Source organism: Agelaius phoeniceus, chromosome 5, assembly GCF_051311805.1.
Source record: "Agelaius phoeniceus isolate bAgePho1 chromosome 5, bAgePho1.hap1, whole genome shotgun sequence".
Classification (NCBI taxonomy): domain Eukaryota; kingdom Metazoa; phylum Chordata; class Aves; order Passeriformes; family Icteridae; genus Agelaius; species Agelaius phoeniceus.
Window position 1 is genome coordinate 39,783,619 of NC_135269.1, and position 23,509 is coordinate 39,807,127.

The 23,509-nt window shown below is 40.2% G+C and overlaps 1 protein-coding gene across 16 annotated transcripts in view; it reads left to right on the top strand.

Annotated features, from left to right (window-relative positions):
• Window positions 1–23,509, top strand: part of GRIP1 (glutamate receptor interacting protein 1) — a 307,874-nt gene that overhangs the window by 121,801 nt on the left and 162,564 nt on the right. Inside the window, exon 2 of one of the 16 annotated variants that reach the window (XM_077178848.1) lies at window positions 14,149–14,224. The exons of the other annotated variants lie outside the window; for them this stretch is intronic. Coding sequence (XP_077034963.1) covers window positions 14,149–14,224 — 76 coding nt within the window. The remainder of the gene's footprint in view (window positions 1–14,148; window positions 14,225–23,509) is intronic. 16 annotated transcript variants of the gene reach the window in all.

The window sequence follows — 23,509 nt, forward strand, 5'->3', positions numbered from 1 at the left end:
GGCTGCTTTAAAATAGTGATAAACACCTCTTTCTGGTGTGATTGCTTAAGAGTGGAGATAGAGGGTGATATTCATTTTGGCAAAGCCCTCTTGACTTTGGGGTTGTCAGAGATACCAGTATGGTAGCTCTTTATGTTACTGCAAAACCTCATTTACTGGTGACTTTGCTTGACAGCATTTATTATAGTCATTACTATTTTTACTTACCTTTTATCATTAGTATTTTGCTTTATTGGAACAATCATTGGATATCTTGAAGGCATGAGCAGTCAGTGGAATAGCAATAGTTCTGAAAATACCTACTCAGTATCTTTGTAGGGTGTGAGAGAAGATACCATTGCCATAGTGTAGAATGGATCCATCAAAACCTTCCCCTGCAAAATACTCTTGATAGCCACCTGCAAACAAGAACAGGCTCTGTGCTGCATGGAAAATTGGGTATTATGAGCTACAATGCAGAAAATAATGTTATATCCCCTAAATGAAAATACAGTTTTTGGTATTGTTGCCATTTTTACCGATTGCCTTAAAGATCATTCCATGTGTTTTTGTTCCAAGATGAATAGGTCACAGGACCATTCATCTGTGGTTTTTCTGTCTTTTAGTAGGAAAAACGCTGCTGCCAAAGATCATAGCAGACCATGGTTATTTGCCATTGTTCTCAACGTCTACAAGCGTTCTGCTTCTGAACATGTTGCCAGAAGGGGGGATTATACTGAGGGTTTTTCCCCCTGACAGGTAAAATTTATTAGTACACTGTCATGTAAATGCACGTAAAGCAATACATTAGACAGTCATTTTGGGTAGTAAATAAGAAACCAGCAAAATAGGTCAAAAAGTAAGTCTCCTCTTAGGAAGAAGAATGTGAGAGGTCTTGCAAGATAAACTTTGAATGATTGAAAAGAATTTCTGCACGTTCTTCAGGACAAGGTCCCATGCAGTTGGTCCACTGCTTGGAGGGTAGTTGGATGCCCGTGTTGTACACAGCTTGGTTGATGTGCATCCATGTAGGATGGATGCACACTGCAGTGGTCCTGGACGTGCTCAACCTGTCACCTTCGCCTGATGTTGCTAGGAGGGTATTTGTGTGGGAAAGCCTGGTCACAAATACAGACAGACACGGCTGGCTCTCCTGTTTCTAGTATGTGTTAGAGGAACATGTAGCTCCGAGCAAGACAAGGGACGTGCAACATAAGCCTTGTGTATGTAATTAAAAGACAGTTCCTGCCCTAGAGAGATCTTTGATATAGCTTGTGGCACAGATGGATAAAAAACAAAAGGAGGATGACAAAGAACCACTGTTGCACTTGTTCTGATGGAGTTGTACGGTCTAAAGTTTTCATCTGTGCTTGTACAGTTCATGGATGACTGGTTTTGTGGTGAGAGCTGAATTTCCAGCTATCACTTCATGCTTTCATGAGGATACATCTTGTAGAAATGCTGTTGAAGAGTGCCTGTGACCTTATTTATAATTAGTTATAATTGTACTAACTATCAGTCTTTATAAAATCTTTCATTTTTTTTTAGAAAAACTTTTGACCAAATTCTTATAAAGCCACTCAGGCAGCCTGAGATTTCCACACCTGAGAGATTTGCAGTTAGACAGCAGTCTAACTGTTGCCATTTATGATCCAACTCTTGATAATGGTAATAGGAAATACGTCCCTTTTTAATAAATATTTTCCCCAAAGCAATATTTCTCATTGCTGAAAAATCTGATGCTCAGCTGATCTCTGTGTCTTTGAAATTCAGGTCACTTGGGCTTTGGCAATTAGATTTAATACCCCAACATTAGTCACCCAAAGCTTACAACCCGGACTGTATTTTTTCACCCAAATTTCTACCGACTTTTGAAAAATAAAATTATTTTAATGTGAATTGATAATAAAGTTAGACCTTTCCTTGGCACAGTATTCCCCTGTGCCCTGTTTCTTCCATTGTTTAAAATGAATAGGCTGTCTCTGCTCCTCTGTCCTTGCTGACTAAGTTGTTGGCTCTGCTGCACCTCCTACGTATTGTTTCTGCTGAAGGGCACATTTCCCCTAGCTTTCCCTAGGAAGATAATAAAGGGACTGTTGCTGATAAGATATACTTCTCTGTGATTGGTGATTCCTTCATATGCACAGACCTTGAGTTGTGGAAGACATTAATAGCCAGAATTGGTCTGGGGACTGAACCTGGTTCACAAGGCAATATGCAGCCATGGCACTACAAAGATAGAGTTTGGCAAAGCCAAACACAGTTAGGATGAGCAGTGGCATGGGGAGCGATCCAGTAGGTTTTTGAAACATCCGGTGTTGCCTGCCTAGGTAGGTTCCTTGGTTGAGGATCCAGGTTGAGTGGGATAGGATGTGTGCAAAACTGGGGGTGACAGGAAAGCTCCTTCAAGAAGAGCATTCTGGGCCCTGGGTAGAGAGATCACTTTGGCCTTGCTTGGGTTTGCACTGTGCAGAAAGCTGAAGAGCTTTGAAGATGAGTATGACAGCAGTTTCCCTGCTGGGACTCTGTGCTCAAGCGAGGAGATACAGACCAGCGTGACGGGAGTGCCACTAGAGCAGAGGTTTGCAGTGTGCTTTTACTGCTGTATCAGGACATGGAAGTACGTGGCTGTCATGGCTTGGGTCTGTGTTTGAGTTGAAGGTCACCATCACCCTTCAGCAGTCGGGCTAGGAGAAATTCCTCCTCTGTCAGGAGGCACTGTGGCTCTGGGGTGCTTGACCATTGCCCAAGAAACAATATGCAAGGTACAGAAGGGACCATGAACTCTAGAAAAATGAGGGGAATATTTGGAAGACTGGGGCTTGTGTCCGTAAGAATAGCCATAATGTCTTACTGTCCTCTCTTCACCTGTAAGCAGCTGCCTATGGAGTAGCCAAACCAGTGTGCAAACATAGACAATGCTCCTTTCATAGCCTCAATTATTTTTTCTAGTTCTGAAACCACTTGAAGAAGTGGCTTTGTAGTTAATAACCATCAACATATCTTTGTTTTATGTTGTCATCCGTTTTCCTCGCGAAAAACATTAAACAGCAGCAGCATCCTTTGGCACTGAGTTCCCCAGGTGTTCTTGGCTGCTGGCTGGGGTTAAACCCCAACCAAGAGCAATCGCAGAGGTCTGTTGTGCATAAAGCAAAGCTAAACATGGCTTTAACACAAAGCTTATTTTCCTGAAGCAATTGTAAAAAGCTCACAGTGATAAGGCATTTTATTTTGTTGTTTTTCAGCACAGTAGAAAGTCATTTAATCAAAGCAACTGAAAATCATTTTAGGCTTAGCAACATGTTGAGACAAATGATAAAGTATTTAAAAGCCTCATTTTACTGAAGAATAACTGTCCTTAACAATTGAACTAATTTTAAAAAGCTTTCAGAGAGGCACAAAAGAAATCTAGTTAACAAAATTGACAATAATTTGGGATTTTTGGTTATATACAGCTTTGCACTGATGGTTTCACTGAAGCTTCAAAAATACAATTAAGATTGGGTAATATTGAAGACATTGGCAGGTTTGGTTTTATTTTGTTTTATCACTGTTCCTTTCCTAGTCTGCTGTTTCAAATATGAATTATACTTTACTGTCCCTATTCTTTGTTGTTTTTCATATTCAATGTGATATAAATGTCAAAATGTCATAGTGCATTTCAAGTTTGAATGTCTCAAAATTCTTAGAATAGTGTTCATGTTATTTATTTCTCCAAGAAAAAAAAAGGAAAATAACATGCTTCATTTGTTATATAGACACTAAATTCAGACTTGAAATAATTTAATTTGTTTCTATAATCATGTGAAGTGGTGTGGTCATTGCACTAAGCTTGTGCTTGGCCTTACAGCTTATTTTTCGTACTATTTGGTATTTCGCTATGCTAGAATGCATTTATAATTATTTTTACTGTTGTGTTAATTAATTATTCAATACATAGTCATTTCCATTTGAATGAATTCCCTTGGTTTGGATCACCCAACAGCCATTGGCTCAGGCGTTCTAGTTCTTGACTGATGCTGCATGGAAAAGTTGTCATGGGATGTTGCTGTGTCCAGAGAATAGCTTTCATTCAAGTCTGGCTTGACAAGCAAAAGTGTTTGGAAATGTCTCTATTTTGGAAAATAACTTTAAAAAATAAATAGAAAATCTAGCATGTTTACTCTTCACAGAAGATGGCTTTCTGCACAGAATCACAGAATGGGCAAGGTTGGAAGGGACACAGTGGCTCATCTGGTCCAACCTCCCTGCTCATCCCAGGGTCATCCCAGAGCACATGGCAGAGGATAGCATCCAGACACTTCTTGGATATCTCTACTGAGGGAGACTCCACAGCCTCTCTGGGCAACCTCTTCCAGTGTGTGGTCACTGCACAGTAAAGAAGTTCTTCCTCATGTTCAGGTGGAACTTCCTGTGTGTCAGTCTCTGCCCGGTGGCTCTTGTCCCATTGCTGGGCACCACCAAGAAGAGCCTGGATCCATCCTCTTGACATCCTCCCTTCAGGTACTCATAGACATTGATGAGGTCTCCTCTCAGTTGTCTCTTTTTGAGGATGAGCAGTCCCAGCTCACTCTTGCAGTCCCTTGTAATGTACTTGCTTTATTCCAAATGCGCCCTGTTTTCCATATCCCCTCGTTGCCATTTTGATGAAATGCTTAAATTAATTTTTTTATTATCATGCCAGTCCATTCAAAAAATACAACTTTGCTAGGTTTTATTTCTCTATCAAATTGGGAAAACTAACTAGGCATATTATTGCGCTTTTCAACCCTAAAAATTAAGGTTTTCATTGCAGACACTGTTGGAGATCTTCTGTATCTTTGTGCTGTATTTTACAGTGGAATTAAATCAGTTCCTTTTCCGAACCATCTGGTTGGGGTGTTTTTTCATTATAACTGCAAATGTCTAAATGTAGTTTCAGTTTTTCAGAGTAAAAAAATGTGGTCATTGTAAATAAAGCTTTAATTGATTTTTCATCTCTTTCTGCAAAAGTAAGCTGGTAAGCCAGAGAAGGAAAAAATGTAAAAATTAGAGCTTAAAGAAATGGATATTTGGTAAGTTAATAATGCTCAAATGTAGAAGTATGAAAAATTTAAATGCCTTTTAAAGCAGAATTTGCTGTCTAATAAGCACTACACAGTTAAATTCATGAGAAAGCATTAGAAAACAACAATGCGTACACTTCTACAGAGGTGCAGAAAGCTGGGAAAATTTGCGGATGGAAATGTATCCTATCCAGACCTCTGGAGTAGTTTTTAAATTGTATTTATTATTTGTCTCAACAAATGCTTAAATTATTTGCCTATATAATTTTAAAAATACAATAGAAATGTGATATAAAACCTCGTTGTATTTCAGCACCTGTGGTGTGATGGTTTGGTTTTTAGTGAGCTTTCCAACGTGTTTGGAATGTGGACAGGCTTGGACTGGAGTTGTTGGATTTGCTCCTTGCCCTTTCTTCCCATCTCTACCCTGTCCAGCACACTAGGCTCTTTGGGGCTTACACACACACTGGGTGCTACACTCGGTTTGGAAACATAATTTGGCTTTTTAACTGTCAGAGTTACCAATCATCAATGATTTAAAATGGTGTAGAAGTACTGTTTCATCAGGTATACTCAGCCTTTACTTATGGGTTCCCAGAACTGACCCTGGTGTGAATCTCAACTCTTGTTTCTGAGAAATGGTTTGGCAGTGCTCAGGGTGCTCTGGAGTGCATGAGTCAGGCTGAGTGTGTGCCACCAGAACCTTCTTTCACCAGCTGGTGAGCACATCATGGGACTGTGGGCAGGGCCACCAGAAATGCAGCTGTCTAGTGGGTGTGATTTTTCTAGACATACTATATCATTATGCCTTGGGGCTCTGCCTAAGGGATTTGAAAAGGGTCACACAGCTGTAGAGGATGCAGGAATGAAGCTCAGTTCTGTATCAGCTGGAGAATCTTACTAATTTGCCTTTAACATATAGAAGTGACAGACAATTAAAACAAGCTTCAGGAATAGGAGGGGGGAGGATGAGATAAATATGGGCTGGCTGGTATAGGAGTAGAATGTCTTGAGAGAGGGGAGACATGCAGAAAGGATGGAAAAGCTGCATCAGAGACAAGTGTGGGGCAAGTATTGTGGAGTCAGAATGTGGCCTCCAGAGGCCACAATGGCTGGAGCAGTCAGGGGCATTTGAATTGTTCTTCAGAAACTTAACATCTTTGGCAACGGGGGCACTGCATTACTAAAATCATTGTAAATGAAGACCTAAGAATAATTTGTGTGTGCTGGTAGCAACAACCTGTCATTTCAGGTTGCACCATCCCCAGAGTCACCTGAAAGCTGCTGTGCATCAGATTTTGAGCTGAATGACAACAATAAATACAGGCTGTCTCAGAAGGATAAATGAATCCAGAGTCTGCATATTTCAGCAAATGTGTGACTGGAGGAGAAATAATGTTTGTTCTAAAGCCTTCCAGTAGGATAAGATTTTCTTTATGATGTGTGGCAATAGTTTCAATCTAGGTGAGGCACTGTAAGCCACGCTGGTTATCCACCAAGCTTGCAAGGAAGTAAATAGACTGTGTGCTCTGACTGTCAGCAGTATGACAGATAGCTGAGGTGTTCGGGGACATTACTCCTAAGAATTATGTTTTCTTGGGGTTTTTTATGTGGTGAGGTTTTTGTTGTTGTTGTTTGGGGGGGTGGTGTTGTTTAACTAGAAGATTTGGTTTTATGATTCTTAGTGCTTAGAAATTAAATACTCAACTGTTACAGTTTTTTAAGGCTGGCATAGACTTTCAAGTTAGCTCCCCAAAATGACCTCTGACCAATCTCTTGTATCATTCTTACAGGGATGCTGTAAAAGTTGTTTCCAGTTTGTAATACTGCCAAGTTTTTTAAATCAATATTAAAAGTGAAACAGCCCCAAAGAAAAGCAGTGCCAACTTTTTTTTGCATTAGAAATTTTTTAGTATGTTATGATGCAGTAGTGTCTAAAAACACAAATAGGTGGAGGAGTTTAAGGGCACTAGGGAGGTAAGAAGTAGCAGAAACACTTGTTTCTTCAACTTGAGAGAGTTGCTTGTCTAAAGGCTTCAAAAGCCTTTTTGGTTTGGGGTGTAGTGCTTCTGTTTTGATACAGTAACATCTTCTAAAAAAGTCAGTCTTGAAATCAAATCAGATAAAATTGTTAACATACTCTTTCCCCATCTTACCTTCTCAAAAAATTGAGAAATGCCCTTGTGTTTGAGGCATACTGGGCACAGTGACAGAGCTGTTGCAACTTTCACAATGCTTTTCTTCTCCATCATCTTCATATGTCAAGAAGGATGGAGGGGAGCAGTTCCTCTTCAATGACAGGATATTTCCTTCTCGCCATCGATGCTATAAGGGCTATTTTGCCTCTGTGTCTTGGTTTTAGTTTTACTATCATGAGTGAGAGAGGCACAGGATAGATTTAGGAAACAGGTCTGTGCAATGTGAGATGGGATGGTTTGAGGGAGGGAAACAAGTTGTGTTTTGGAGGTAAGTGAGCTTGATGGAGAGAAGTGGAAAGAAATAAAATGAGAAGTACTTGCTGAATTCACAGAGGAAAAGATGTGGCATGAAAAAACAGGAAATATGCAGGGGGGAGATAGGAGGAAAGTAATAAAGCACCAAAATGTTTCATTACAAAAAGAAAAAGTTAAATTGGTCACAGCAGTGTGCTACAATTTAATTTAAGGCCTTAACAGAGAGTGTACAGGCTAGGAGCTCTAAATTTTATCATTTTTTATTATTACTGTTTTGTTCAGAAAAATAAAATACTTGACAATAATTAAAAACTTCTTCCAGGCTGAGGTTTGTGAGGTTTTCACCACAAACACATTTGTAGAGTTTGGTTATAAATGCCTGGAAATAGATAAAAACAAAAATGCTGATGCTGAAAACTCTACACAGTGTGGAGTGTGGTAATGAGAATATGCTTCAAAGACATGAGATATTTTAATGCGTTATGTCTTAGGATCTTAGTGTTGAATAATAATTTCCCATTCATATCAGTTTTGTAATTCCCTCCTCTTCCTCTTTTTTCCCAATTTTCCTCCCAGTCTGAGCGTACTTAACAAGCACTGCAGAATTCTATTTTGTATGAGCATCCTCCAGTGAGGATGCTCCAGTGAGCTTTTTGCTCACTTCACTATAATGGTGAATGTGCTGCAGTTCCCAGGCTAATTGCTCTTGAGCTACTGTGTAGGTCATCACCTTGTGCTTTGCTTTGTCTTGTGTCCAAAGAGCTGCTACAGCTCACATTGCTGTGCTGTGGCTTTCCAGTGGCATCTTGCAGGTTTGTTACAAATCAGCGTCATCTTGCTGCACCTGCAGCACAGCTTTTTGCTCTTTGCCAGGCATAAACAGCAGGTGGTCCCCTTATAGGAATATTTTATGTAAGCAAAGCTTTTTCACATTTAGCTTTGCTCCTGCTTCGTTGCCACTTCAGGCAACAGGCAGCAGCTCCTCCAATCTCTTCAGAAATGCTCCTTGGTGAAACAGCTTTCTGCAACTGCTGAAGAGTTAAAATTGTTTCTTAGTTCAAATTATAAAGAGCCTTGTATGTTGGGCACTAGAATGTGGCTCCATTGGGGCATATATAATTGAATACACATTTTTTCTTTTATTTCAATCTCTCATTCTCTCTCACTTGGAGAGGAAGCTGCATCTCTCCCTTGTTCAGCAGTCTGAGCATTCATATGTCCCATATTCCTGAATGAATGAACTGAAACAATATGCAATTTCCTATTTCAACTGGCTTTTATGAAAAGCAGTGGCCAGCAACATTAGACTGACATTTGGTTTTCCACATCTTGAAATGATTTGCAGACTGGGATTCACCACAGCAGTGTGATGGTGGCAGGTCAGGGACTGTGTGTACAAGGCTGCTGGGTCAGTTCTTCAGTCGTGCACCGATTCCACACCACTGTAGCTCCAGTTGCCAAATTCTCCTGACTCTCAGTAGCATACACCATAAGGGAGTGCAAGTTGGTTTGATGCCAATTTAAAAGCAAAGATGGCACTGGGCTCAGCCTGTAACATTACTTTTAAAACATCACTGTTGTTTCTGTTGCCACCTCTGTGCTGAGTTTGTGCATCCAGGACCCAGATGCAGCCCTTGAGGCCATTCCAGAAGCTCACAGACATCCACAGAAATGCTTTGTCAGGGATGTGGATGATGTGCTGATTCAGAACTTAGGGCTGCCCATCCCCTCCCCATTCCCCACGGACAGGAGTATTGTCATCACCGGTCTTTCACAGAGAGCTTCCCCTCTAGAATTGCTGGCTCCAGCCAACTCCATGGAAAAGGAGCATCTCTAAACCTTCCTACCCCATTGATGTGTCTTTTTGGAATTGCCACAAAATGTGGCAATCAAAATTTAGCAAGATAGAGTCAGCAGCCATGCCCAGCTGTAATGTTGGGGTTTTTTTAGAAGAAAACTAGAGATTGTGGTAAGGCACAATCTGTCCCCAGTGAAAAGCTTTTTATTTGATGAAAAAGGGATACTGGGGCAGAAAGAAGAGAAATGGAAGGGAGAATCTTATGTGGTCAGTGCTCAGGACTGTCTAGGAAGGAAACTGAAAGTGTGGGAAAGAATGTAGAGGAGGAGACTAAAGGTTTAGGTTGTTTCAAGTCCGGGGTGTCTGTTGGAGTTTACTTCACAGTACTTAGAAATCAGATAAAAAGCCTTTGAGTATTAGGGTTCTTAAGAAGCCATGGAAGCAGAGAAATGCATTTGAGAGGATTAGAGAGGGACAGAGACGGATGCCTTCTCTAACACAGAAAGAGGAGTTATTGGTAACTATAAAACAGGTGTTGCAAAAAATGGAATAAATTATTAAATAATTTGCAAGTACTTAGCAAGTAGCAAGGGGATACCCAAATGGATTTGTCAAGAACAAATTATGTTGAGCTAGTCCAACTTCCAGTGTTGACAGATGAACCGGCAGAAAGTCTAAGGAAGAAGTATTAGATGTGATCCATTCTGACTTTAGTAAGGCTTTTGACACTATTTCACTTGACATTGTACTATGCAAACTAGGGAAGTAATTTAAATGAGGTGTCTCTAAAGTGACTTCTGCAGTGGTTGAAAAACTGCAGCAAAGGTTTGGTTTTCAGTGACCTGATAGTCCAAGTGGTGGGAATTCATTTTCTCAAGGGCTTTGTCATGTGCCCTGTTCTCTTCAGCATCTCTTTTATGATTTACGTAATGAATTTGAAAATACTTATGAAAATTGTGCATGGTGCTCAACTGAAAGGGGTTATGAATGTTTTGCAGACAGGACAGACTTCAAAATATTCTGGATAAATTAGGATGAGGGTCTGAAATAAGTAAGATGTTATTCAGTGGAAGCCACAGCTGGGAAGGAAAAATCAAATGTAAAACAGGAAATAAGGAGCTAAGCAGCTGTGCTGCAGAGCTGAATCAGTTGTCATTTTTAGTGGGTGATAAATTAAGCAGCTTATTGGTGTGATACCTTTGCAAAGAGCAAGAGTCTTGCTAAGTTTGATAAGGTCTGTGTGTCTCATGTGAAGCTGTTGTGGATGGTGTCTGCTGTATTTGGGTATCACACTAGGAAAGGAATAGGCAAACTGAATAGGAAATGGGAGGGAGGATTTTTTTAGAAAACACGATTTGAGAGAGGGATGAAGAACTAAGACTTTTTTACTTGAATTTAGGAATTCTTTGTTTTTCTGGGGTTTTCAATTTACCAAACATCCCATTACTCTAAGAATAATACAGCACTTTCAGACCAACTGGATTAGATAAAATAAGCAGGAATTGGCACCATCTGAAATTGGAGACTATGAAGTTGAGCTAAATGAAAAAGACTTCAAATAGGTGTACAATTCATGGAAAAACTTTGAGGAGCTTTGGGGTTTGACTGTTTTCTTAGCAAAGAGAATTTGAATTCTTAATCCAACCCTGTTACTTCTACTGCTTATCCCCCACTAGAATTAATAGCACTGCACATAACCTTACTATTTAAACAACCCCTAATTAGGATGCCAGTGAGTTTGCCTTCCAGGTTCCCCCACAAGTTGATGCCATGCTGCCTTTTCCTCTTCTTGTAAAGGAGACAGTCCAAATCATTGCCTTGCCAGTTATACTCGCTTCAGACACCTACTTCATTCACACTACTCTTAGGTATTTTTCCTCCTTCTCATTGGGAAAATGCCAACTCAGATTCCCCAAAATGACCATTTTGCTTGTGTTCTTTAGAACATCTTGGTCACTGAGAAGTTTTCTACACTCTTATGTTGCCCCTGATGCACTTTCATGGTTGACAGCGTTCCTGCTTTACAGTCTCTGGTTTGCTCTGTAGAGGACTTCAGCATTGTCTCCCAGAGCAATGGGCCACAGCTATGACGGTGAGGTCAGCAAACTGCCACCTTTGCCACTGCTCAGTCTGTCACATATCTCTCTTGCTGTAGAGGTGCCTGGTGGAAAGTGTCCACCTGACATCTGCTTTCAATCCCCACCTTGCAGAGCAGCACTGCAAGCTCAGCAGCTTTCTGCACTTCATTTCTGCTATGAGATGCATGGAATACTGTCACCTGGTAATTGTTGGACCTTTGATGATATTAATTGGTTATGGATTATGGCAGCTTCTTAGGGGGATTTAGATTTAATTCTTGGGTCTCATGTCTCAGAAGATCTTTCCCTCTGACGTTGGAACAATAGTTACAGTAGTCTGTCGTGTTGAAATTTCTGTATGGCACTATGATGCATTACAGTAATTATTAATAAAGTGAAGAATGTGCAGGGGGAAAAAGCTATGAATGCATCTATCCAGAAAGAACTGGAATGAGTAATGTTTTATAAAGACAGAGTGAGAATCTATGTACCATATAACATCTATGCAGATTTTCCCAGGGTATTCAATATAAAGTCTATGACTTCAGTATTTGCTCTATTGGCAGAATTTCTCATTCTGTTAAAAAAAAATGCCTTTCTGTGTATGAAATACCTCTGGCATATTTTGTAGTCCTGAAATGACTACAAACTAGTTACAAACAGTTATAATCTGTAATAGGGCACAAGGGTGAATATTTTAAATATCTGTTCATCGGAATAAAGAGGAGGTTTGGAACTGGATGTGGCCAAAGTCACTGGAATTGTGCTTTCAAAAAAAAAAATATATTCCTTTCACCTGCCAGTGCATTGGGGTTTGGTTCAAAACTTGATGCTGCTGATGCACACAGAATGCATAGGAGTAAGAAATCTCCTGATGCTGAGGAAGGGGGAGCAGAAGCAGAGAGTTCTCCTTTAACTGTGTGCAACATACATGAGAGGGGAGGAAAAACCACAAAGGAGGCTTTTTTTATTGCTTGCTCTAAGGATCCCCTTTTCTTTCATAGCCCATGGCTTAGTTATCTTTCCCTTAATCTCAGGGTTGGTGGCAGGCTGCAGCTGTACAGCCTGTTGTTGTGTGAGTTAATGATGTGAGAGAAGTCCCACAGGAGTTTCTGTGATCTGTGGAGGAAACTTGTTTGGTGCTGCTTTCCAGGTGGTGAATGACAGTTCATTTCAAGAGCTTGACAGAGTCAGTGAGGAGGGGGACATGGGACCAGTGAGAGGTTTTTAAGCTGGTACTTTTTTGGCCTTTTCAGGCAGGTGGCATTTGGCCACATACAGAATGAAAGCAGGAGGTGAGTTTCCTTACACAGCAGGTCTGCCTGCCAGGCTGTATAGGACCCTTTGTTTTCTGTCAGAAAAGAGGTTGCTTTCTTTTGAACTTTTTGGGAAACATTGATAAACCAATATAAGACAGTTCTACATGGTGACAGTGCAGTTGTTCACCCCATCAGAGCCAGGGAGAGCTGTAAGGCCTCCAATTGCAGAGGAGTTGAGTGTCACTTCATGTGCACTTAGGAGTCTGGCTACAAACTACATAGGGCAGGAAAGAATGGGGTATGTGTGAAGCCTGCACCTAGAAAACAAAGGGAGATGATGATATTTGAGATAAAAAGGGAGAAACAATAAATAACAGGTCGTCTGTTGGTGCCATTTTATAGTCCAGTTGTGAGTACAAGCTTATATTGAATCTCATTTGACGTATACATTCTGCTGCTTAAGCTGCCCTTGAGATGATCACAGTTTACTCATGGTAGTTTATTATAGCTAATGCCAATGCAGATGTTTTTCTAAAAAGAAATCTCCAACAAGCAAATGACAAAAATACCCAAATGTAGTGTTATGCAGAATTATCTTTTTCACTTGTAGATCAGATTTCTTCAAATTATCATGTGCAAAGCTGCAGTCCTATTTTCGTATGATCTAACTGCCTGAATACAGGTCTTTATTCCTGTCCTGGTTTTGGATGGGACAAAGTTAATTTTCGTCCTAATAACTATTCAGTGTTGTGTTTTGGATTAAGTATGAGTTTAATGCTGATATCACACTGATGTTTTTGTTGTTGCTAAGTGGTATCTACAGTAAGTCAAGGACTTTCCAGCCTGTCATCCCCTGCTAGTGAGATGGCTGGAGGGGCACCAGAAGTTGTGAAGGGACACAGCCCCAGAGTTCATGACCTCAGCTGGGCAAAGGGATATTCCAGACCATACAACATCATGCTCAGTATATCAGCTGGGGGCAAAGCTGGTCAAGGGGTGCTGCTCAGGGACTGGCTGGGCATCACTTGGTGAGCACCTGCCTCGTGCATCACTCATTTTGTATATTTTTCTTGTTTTATAATTACTGTCCTTTTTTTTTTTTTTTTTTTTTTTTTTTCTTTTTTCTTCCTGTACTGTTCCATTCAACTGTCTTTACTGCAGCTCATGAGTTCTCTCACTTTTACTCTTTTGAGTCTTCCCCATCCCACTGTGGAGGGGAGGGGAGGAGGAGAGGGAAGTAAGGAATTGGGGGTGTGGTGCTTAGCTGCTGGCTGCAGTTAAACCATGATACTCTCAGATGCTTAACTGAGAAGGGTCTGTCCCTCAGCATCATAGTTCAGGCACAGCTGAACTGAAGCTGACACAGATCAGAGTTGTCCACTGTGCAGAGAAAATACTTTGTCCTGCAGGATGTCTAATGATTCTTTGATGCAGAAGGAACCACATCAGGCAGAAGCTCAGCTGAAGGAATTGTAAGTTTAGGACTGCTGTCTTTTAATGTCAAAGTTGAGACTTTCATGCAAATTCTTCCCTTAGGAATCTTCTCCCTTCTACAAGACAGCCAGTCTGCTCCTCTCAGCTCCTCCAGGAGATGTATTGGCATGCTTTGAAGGTGAGTGACTTTGGTGTGATCACCTTTGGCTTTCTCTACATCCTTGGAAGAGGTTGTGGCCACAAGCCCAGCAGAGCAAAGCCTCAGTGGAGATGGTGAACTTCTCCTGCTGGGGCTGTTCTTGTACCAGCTGGTATAAAATGTAAAGCTTGAACTTTCAAACTGCAATTCGCAGGGAGTGCTTGTGCAGGGAAGGTCAAGCTGATGGATTGTCAGCTTTAGTCAGTCCCACAGGGAATGGCGTGGCCTGAAATGTTGAAAGTTCACTTCATGCTGCCTTTACACAACTTTTCTTTTTTTTTTTCCATTTTAATGTCACAGTTTCTTGCTGCTGACTGTTTGAAAAGATAAGTGAATTTATTTCAAGTCCTTGTGGCCAAGCTGGCTACATCCCAGGGATTGCCATGAGGTGTTTGGGGGCTGTGTTGTCAATCCAACAATTCATGTCAGTGCCTGTAAAATTTACTCTGGGACTTAGACACGATTGTAGTCACTGGTGTTGCTTCCAAGCTAGACTTGCATACCTGCTAAAGGTGACAGCTTTTGCCGTGTGTATTTTTAACTTACTGGGTTCTAATTATGAAACTTGGGATAGTTTGTACTTATTCAATTACCTCCTTAAACTAGACTTAGATTGTTTTTTGGATCTCAGATGGTCTCACCTCCGCCTTCAGTCTCCCTTGTCACGGTTTGCAGTCCTCAGGTTGCTTTTCTGTATTTATTAACAATCCTTTGTTTGCCTGGGGTGGCTCACATTTATTAGAGATTTCACTGCACTAATGTTCAAAGAGAAAAATGGTATCTCTTCTTTGTGAAGAGGAGTTTGCAAATCCTGGATAAAGCTGTGTAAGAAAACATTTTGTATCATTAGTAAACAGGGCAAGGCAGTGAGTTGATAGTTTCATTTTCTTTAGGGAAGATGGATTTTTTTTATGCTGTTTGATGTGAGTGGGAAGTGGAAGGGAATTTGTGTATAGTGTGCCATTCTCCTGATTTTAAAATCAATGGTTTTGCCTCTTCCCTTTCTCCCTGAACTACTCAGACTTAATTACATTCTTCAGTTGGGAACATAGGATTTATTTGCATTATCAGTTATAATTAAAGAAAAGTCCATGGTAATTACTGTCTAATATGCATTATCATTATATGCAAATGTTGAATTCTTGCAGACAGCCTTATAGAGCCAATTTAAAAAATGATCTATTTAAGATTAGATTCTTCAGACTCTTTCCATTCTACAAATAAGAATCACTTTGGTACTATATTTGTTGGCTTTAAGAGATAGCTAGGCTTGAGGAGACAATCTGTCATTTATAGTGCATGTTCTGTTTTCCCCATACTTTAGTTTTCATCACTGCTGTGTGTTCCTTATGCAAAGCTGCAGTAACACTTTAGAGCAGAGTTTTTATTAACTTAAGAGGATTAACATTTACTAGGACCACCACCTAAGTTCCTTTATGCTACACAGAGGTGCCACCTGTAATAAAAAGCACATTTTTGAAATAGTGAACATGTATGTAGTCAGCTTTCTTTTTAAATGACCGAAGTATCTTGTAGTTTCTGTCACGGTTACACAAGGATGATGCTCTGGGTGAGAGGGAGATGTCAAATTAAGCAGCAGGAAGCCCCGAGACAGCGCTGCTGGCTGGAGCCTGCTGCCCTCTGCCTGTGGAATTCGGGAAATGGATTTTGCTTCTCACCTCAGCATTTAACCTGCAAAACTCTCATTTTTCCCTTGGGGGAATCTTAGGAATTCCCTCCCATTAGAAGAGCTTCTTTGCAGATTTTTTTAACAACCTAGCTTTTAGGGTGACCTGTATTGTTACCGTTTGCTAATCATGTGATGAATTATTACAGCCGTGCTTTCTGTGAGGAGAACCAGCTTTTGGTTATGATACTCTCCTCTCTCTCACAAAAGATTAAAAAAAAAGGAAAAAAAAAGCAGGTTTGTGCCTGTAGAAACTGTTAATAGTGGTGCATGGGTGCCATGTTGCCTAAAGGATCATCATACCAGCACTCCCGCTTTTTATTTTATATATGAAGGATATATTTTATATATCCTTCTGGGATAAACAGGAATTTTCTGCTTCCAGTTATTTTCTGATTTTTCTGATAGAGGCCTTTCTGAAGAAGCATGTGGTGTTCAGAGAGTTTAAATAAAAAATGAACTGTATGTCTGGAACTAAAGTAATAGAGCAAAAAATAGGGGGTTTTATGATTATTTAAAAGGTGGTAGTAATGTCAGGCTTACTTATGATTTGAAGAAGTTGATAATGTTTGCATCTGTATCCTGTTTTTATGATGTGTGCATATCACCAAGTCTCCAACTATACAGATAGGTGTTTGTGTGTTTAGGTAAGAAGGATGTTATATAGGCAATGTAAAACAAGAGTTCCATGTGTGTTTAGTAGAGGCTTGTGGAGTTGTGTCAAGCTTATGATTACTTCATCATACTAAATAAATTTTTTAGAATGATGCTTTGAGAAACAGCGCTTTAAAACAGCTTACTGAAAAGAGCCATAAAAATCTCTCTTACCATCTTAATGACATTAATTTCTAAATTTGTCTATAATGAGTTGATTGAATGCTCATATTTATGGAAGTAGTGTGTGACTTTAGCAGAATACAGCATTTCTATTAAATGTGATATCAGGCAAAAAAAATCCAAGAGATCAACAATTCATAGGTTTGAAATGAGAGGCAGAGTATGTAATGGTCTTGTCCCTGTAATTAATTGGGCCAAAAATGTGGCAGGCTGGTCACCCCTACCAGGTCCCCTAGGTCCAAGGGAGGGTAAAGGTGTGTGGATGGTAGGGCTGGGGCAGCTTTGCAGCCCATCAGGCTCCCTCATGCATATCCAGCCTCTTGCATTTCAAATTTCACAGTAAAATGCAAGCAGCGATTTTCTTTTTTAGAGACTTCCATAAATATTTTAAATGAAACGGAACATTCCGTTTCATGAATCTTGCATTATTTATTTTAAGCCTGTTATAATAATGAAATCTGAAAGTTTGTGTGGAGTGAAAGGCAAACAGAACCCAGTTTCATATCTCTGAAGATTACTGAGCAAACTATAATTAACATTAATACTGCACACTTATTTGATGCTTATCTGGAATTTGCTAGGAAGCCGCTTAGATTCTTTGTGCAAGTTCTCTTGCAGATGCGCACTGCCAAGCAGCCGACCACCAGCACCGAGTGAGATTTGGTGCAGTGTGCTGCAATGTTCACGTTGTGCCTCGCCAGCAAAAATAGAGGTGTGTTTTTGGGAGAGGAAAGTGGCAGCTCTTGCCAGCAGAGGGAGACGATGGACACTGATCTGGGACTGCACATCTGTGTGTAGGGGTGCTTGGAGCGGTGTGTGCTCTGCTGTGTGCGCAGACTTACTCAAATTTCTGTATGCTTCAGTCTTTTTTATTAGGAAAATCTTGATAGATATTTGTGCTTATGGATCAAAAAAGGTGAATAAATGCTTCAGTGTTACCACATTTCACTTTTAAATAAGAGGGATGAAAGTTAAAATAATTATCACTTTCTTGCAGGCAGATTAGACAAGATAACTGTTTTCACCATTTTACTGTATTTTTTGATAATATCTAAGGATTTAGCAAAAGAAGGTCTTTCTTTGTTAGTCAACTCTGTTCACAGAGGATCTTTTTAAACCTTGGCATCAGAGGGCTGGAGGCAGCTCCATCCCCATGGTTCTGAAGCTCTGGTAGGAGGAAAAGGCAAGGAGCAAGGAAGCAGCTACAAAGGACGGCTTACAGGGGAGCATTCCCTGGCAGACAAAGAGCTGCTGCACCCAGTGATACCATCTTTGTGCTTTCCAGACTGTCTCTAAGGGAAGGACAGATTTAAGATAGTGGCAGCTCAGTGCATTAGGAAGTGCTTGGACAAAAGCAAAAAAAAATATTTCTGGGACCCAGGGCCTTCTGTCACATCTTACTGATTCCTAACACCTGGATTGAGCATCTCTTCCTTTGAAAGTGGAATATTTTTCTCTAATTGAACAGTGGCAGGAGACTGTGGTTCCCCATCTGCTGAGCAGATCTGGCTTTAAATCCACAGTTACCATCATCTGCACTCCACCATCTGATTGAGAGAGGAGTGGTCCTCTTATCAGCTGAAAGGTTGCAGTTGTTGCACATGCATGACTTTGTCTCCTGGGTTGGCTTTTTTGATGGTTGCGATGGGGTTTCCTGAGGTGTTTGGAAACAAACTGTCTCATTTCTAAAAGAGCTCCTGATTGCTGCTTTGGCATAAGTAAAACAGTCTTCATTATGTTTTATCAGAAAATATTCCTGTTTATCATGACATAATCCAAACCAGTGGGGCTTTGTGTGCTGGTCACTCAGTCACTGCCAGTCACTGCTCTGGCATCTGATGGCATGTGTCACTTCAAATCCTGTAGTGCAGTCACAGGGCACACTGTGTCCCAGGCCTGAGGGAGGTAACACAAGGTCTCATTACATTCCTTACATTCCTTACAGTGTAAGGAATCAGTCTGAGGCAGGAGACTGCAATGTGTGACAGTGACAGAGCCCCCTCCAAGGCAGTTTTGGAAGTTGGTTCATACCTGGAGAGGATTTAAAACAATTCCAGCCTGCTGTTTCCTTTTTCAAACATGGAGCAAACTTGAGGTTTCAGTTTTGTCTTACCACCAAATGCTCACTCAGTTCAGAAATGTCCAGGTGCATTTTCTTCTGCTGTTGCTTCAACAAGCTTAAAGTGAAGAGGAGGAGTAGGAAAGTTTCATTTAAGAAGCATCCAAAAGATGCTGAAAAAAAGCACTTGACTAAATGTGAAATGAATAAATGTTCCCCAAAAGCTGTTTGTAAAGCAGAAAATAAAATGCAGCTGCCTTCCCTGAAAGCTTGTCTCTTGCACCCTGCATAGAGCAAAGGAAGCTTCTGCATCGTCAGGGATTTGCAGCAGGTTCACCAGTGCTCTAATGTTGAATATATATTCTGTAGCATAAAGGTATGAAGGGAAACTTATTTTTGAACTCTTACAAAATCAAAGCCTTCTTTTATGACACCTGTTTAATAATCTAATGTAGCAGAGGAATATGGGAAACAGCTCTTAACCTTGAAAATCAACTTGGGAAAAATGCTATGAACAGGATTTATATGATGACAAATGTAACAATTCACTGAATTGCTTTTTCTCCTGATGTGAACTCTTACAGCTGTCCAATAGAGACATGGTATAAAACACTGAAAAAAAAGTATGCTTTCAGTTTTAGAAAAAAAAGAAGTAATTATGGCCAAGTTTAAAAACTAGTGAGTGACTTATTTTTAGTATAATAAAATTTACAAGAGGTTTTTTTACATTTTGTTTTTGGGGTTTTTTTTAAGTTTCTAATTGGGTCTTGCTAAGTTACTTATTTAGTTTTACAGAGCTGGTTCATTATTGACTTAAATCGTGTTCTCTCCACTCACAAATGGAACACCACATGGTTCAGAAGCAATTGGAGAAAGAAAGGAAGACAGAATGGTAGATTTTGTCACCCATGCCTGGGTGACATAATATATATATATATATATATATATATAAAAAAATATAAATATTGCATATAATTATTATATGTAATATATTATATATATGTAAAGCACATAATATACTATATTACATATAATATTTACATATTATATGTAAAATATAATAATGTGTATATGAAGAATGGAACATAAAGAACACTGTTTGTAAAACTAACAACAAGCAAGCCCCAAACCACTTTTCATAGTATTAAAACCAATGACAAATAACAGAACAAAACCAAACTAGAGCAGTTTTCTAAAATACAGTAGACTTTTGTGAAGAGTATGTGATGTGGGTCTTCTGCTTAATTATAATTCCTGGACCCCACTGATCAAAGACATGACCTTTTCTTGTTAACAAAATGATTCGTTAGCTTCTTTGGAAGATGACTTCCTGTGTCTAACACCACTCTGCTGAGATTTTGAACAGGCTCATAATGTGCATCATATTATGTGTTCCCTTGCATTGTTCTTGTAACTTTTAATTGAGGCTGTCTTTATTACCCTGGTTCATACTGCCATTTTGCTGTAACTCATTTTCTTACAATTAGGTATGCCCCATCCCTGAAATGTAATTTTATTTGTGCTAGTAAACACACAGCACAAGTTTTACATTATTATTTTCATGGGACTTTTGCGTTTGATAAAAATTTAGGATCAGAAACAGTAGCCCCCAAGGCTAAGTTTTGCAGTACTTGAAGCACTTGAGGCAAGTTTCCTGTGGCTGGGGCAGTTCTAGTATGGATTAAAACTAGAAGAAAATTATCTGCAAAAGACTTGAGGGTGGGTTGTGGGTGTCTGTCATTCCTACTCACCACTTAGTGTTTTGTCAGTCTCTGTCTGTGAAACCAAACTGAAATGAGCTTGTTGATCTGGACAGAGAATTAAACAGAGAGGAGGCAGTGTGATAGAACTGATCATTCAAATCCATTGCTAATGGCAGAGTTTCCTTCCAGAGCCAAAGACAGGGCTGCTCCCAGCAGGAGCTGTGTTGACACCAAGTGGAGGTGAGCTACACACCAGCCATAGCTCAGTGCCTTTCTGCAGGGCCTCATCCTTCATTCTGATTCATGTATGACTGCACTTAGTGGATTTGGAGGATCGAGAAAGAGTCTGTTCACCAACGTGGGGTTTTAAATAAAAGGCAAACATTACAATGCTGGCAGTTTTCTTGAGTGAACAAAAAGTAGCTTTTTGTTAGTCAGCCATCATATAAGCAGTACACTAAGTGTACTGTTCAAATAAAACCAGGATGGGGGTATTGAGGGATGTGTTATGATATAACAGTAGGGCTGTTATTTATTTCCATGCTGAAGCTTAAAGTATTTAGTTGCTTGTGATTTGTTTCTGGTATCTGGGCATAAGTTTCCAAGCAGCCTTACACAAAGGGTGTCAAGTTGCCTCTTAATTAGTATTGAACCTTCTGGGGAAGGACTGCTGACTCACTATATAACTCACTCTGCAACTTCTTTGTCATTTGTCATACGCCACTAAGCAACTCTTAGATATTAGAAGCCATCCATCAGTACCTCCCTCAGCTGGATCCAAACTGACAGCTTACAAATGAAAGCCTCCCAAAATCAAAGTCAATCTTCTAAGCAATTCAGTGCCTTGAAATAACATTTCAGGTGGAATAAACTAAATATTAATGGCACTGATGATAAGATGAACCTTTGCCATTTTCTCTTCTCCCTTTTTCTCAGGAGTGGGTAGCCTTCCCCTGGTTTGCAGCTCTCTGTGGGGTGTTCTCCAGACAGTGTAGGCATTTCAAGTTGGTTCCACCCCTCTTCCCATTCCTCTTTGGCTTAAAGAGCTAAAAGAGAGAACAAGGGCCTTTAGGGACTGAATCGTGCCAAGGACTGGATTCACAACCACAAATTCTGGATGAGACATCTGTTGTGCCTCTGATTGTATCAGTGCTGAAGCTTATTGCATTATAGCTGTAGCTCAGAAACTCAACTCTTTAAGGGAAAATATCAGGGAATATGTTTATTCATATAGGCTTCCAGATTTTACATCAAAGATAAGGGCCAGTAGTTCTGTGAAAGCAAGTGGAGAGAGGAACTTGCGTTTACCTCTTCTCAGACCTCAAAGGGATATCATGTGTATAGGGTTTGTTTCCAGGCTTTATATATGTGTGTGTGTGTGTGTGTGGGGAGGAGGTGGGGTGAAATCAATATTCATTGTTGCTAGGGGACCCAGATACTTTATTTAAATGGGTTTGTATTTTGCACTTGAGATTTATATGTGCTTATCAGAGAAGGGAAAAATGGACTAGGAAAGAACACACAAAATGAATATAAATGAAGTACTTCAAAATTTATGAAAACTACTTAATTCTCTTTATTGTTTTTGGTGATAACATCTGGTAGTAGTAAATTCAATATTTTCAGGATTCCAAGTAGTCTTTCTAATACTTGCACCAACTTTGTGCAAAAATCAGGGAAAAGATTTCTCTCAGATGCAGACGCATCTCAAATCTGTTAATTTAAAATGCCTGGGAAGAGGCCAGTGGGAGGTGCAGCATCATGCATCCAGCAAAAGGCTGTTACAGCTGTGTCACTTGGAGGTTGCCCAAGTGAAGAGCTCTTGATCATCACCTTTTAATAGATTTGCAAACTTAAAATGCACAGCCTGAAATGAGCATGTTAGTGGAAAATGTGCTGCCTCTCTGAGTGGGTAGTGTGTAAATGTGGATTATTATTTTTAGGTGAGGCTTTTTGTTATACTTGTTTTGGAAAAAAACAGAGCATCTATACTGAAGCCTCATGTGAAAATGACAGTAGCTGTAGGCTCATCTTCATGTTAGTAAGATGTGAATTGACGTAAATGAAACACCTCTTTCAGGAGTATGCTGTGCTTCTAATTAAAAAAAAAAATGAAGGCACAGACACGTTGTTACATGAGGGAGTGCAGCGGATCCCTGCTTTTTGACTAACTTAAGGAGGATGCTTCCTCTTTTGAAGGCTTTCCAGATCCAACTGAAAGCAAGCATAGATTTACTATTTATACACACCCATATATTTACACTCTTTTTGTTTATACTACACTAAGAGTATGTATCTTGACTTCCTGCAGCCTTGCCTTACCCATTTTCCCCAGTGTGAGTTTGGCATTACTACAGGAGCCAGCATCCTTGTTGCTGGAGCACAGCACCAGCAGAGCTCTCTCTCCTGGAGCTCAACCAGCCATAGCAGTTGCTGTACAAACATGGGTCTCTGGGTTGCATTTGCTCTCAGTAATGCTTCTGCCCCCCACAGAGGAACGTCACCATCCACCTGACTCTGAATGTCTGGTTTCTTTGTTAACGGGCTGCACCATTAGGGTTCTCCTCCATGACCGTGGAAGGTGAGCCCCAGGTACAGCAGGCAAAGTTCACTTAAGCAGCTTGAAGCCCCTGGTGTGGCCAAGTAGAGGATGAATCTTTAATGCCTTCTACTTGAGCTGCATTACGTTTTCATGCATCACAGAAAGTGCTGCATTCAATCTTTATTTAGATTTTCCTACCAGGTATGAAATGAGCTGATGGCAAAATCTGCAGTTGCTTCATATTTTTAAATGATGGAGATAGATGGCTGTAATCTTCTGTCATTTGACATGATTTTTACCCCCATGTTTTTGTGCCTTGGCAGAAATGATGGGAATTCAGATGGTAATGAGGTGGCATCCAGATGCACGGCACAAACACGCGTATGCACAAAATACTGATTTAAATGTGTCCTGACAAGCTGGTCAGGCAGCAATC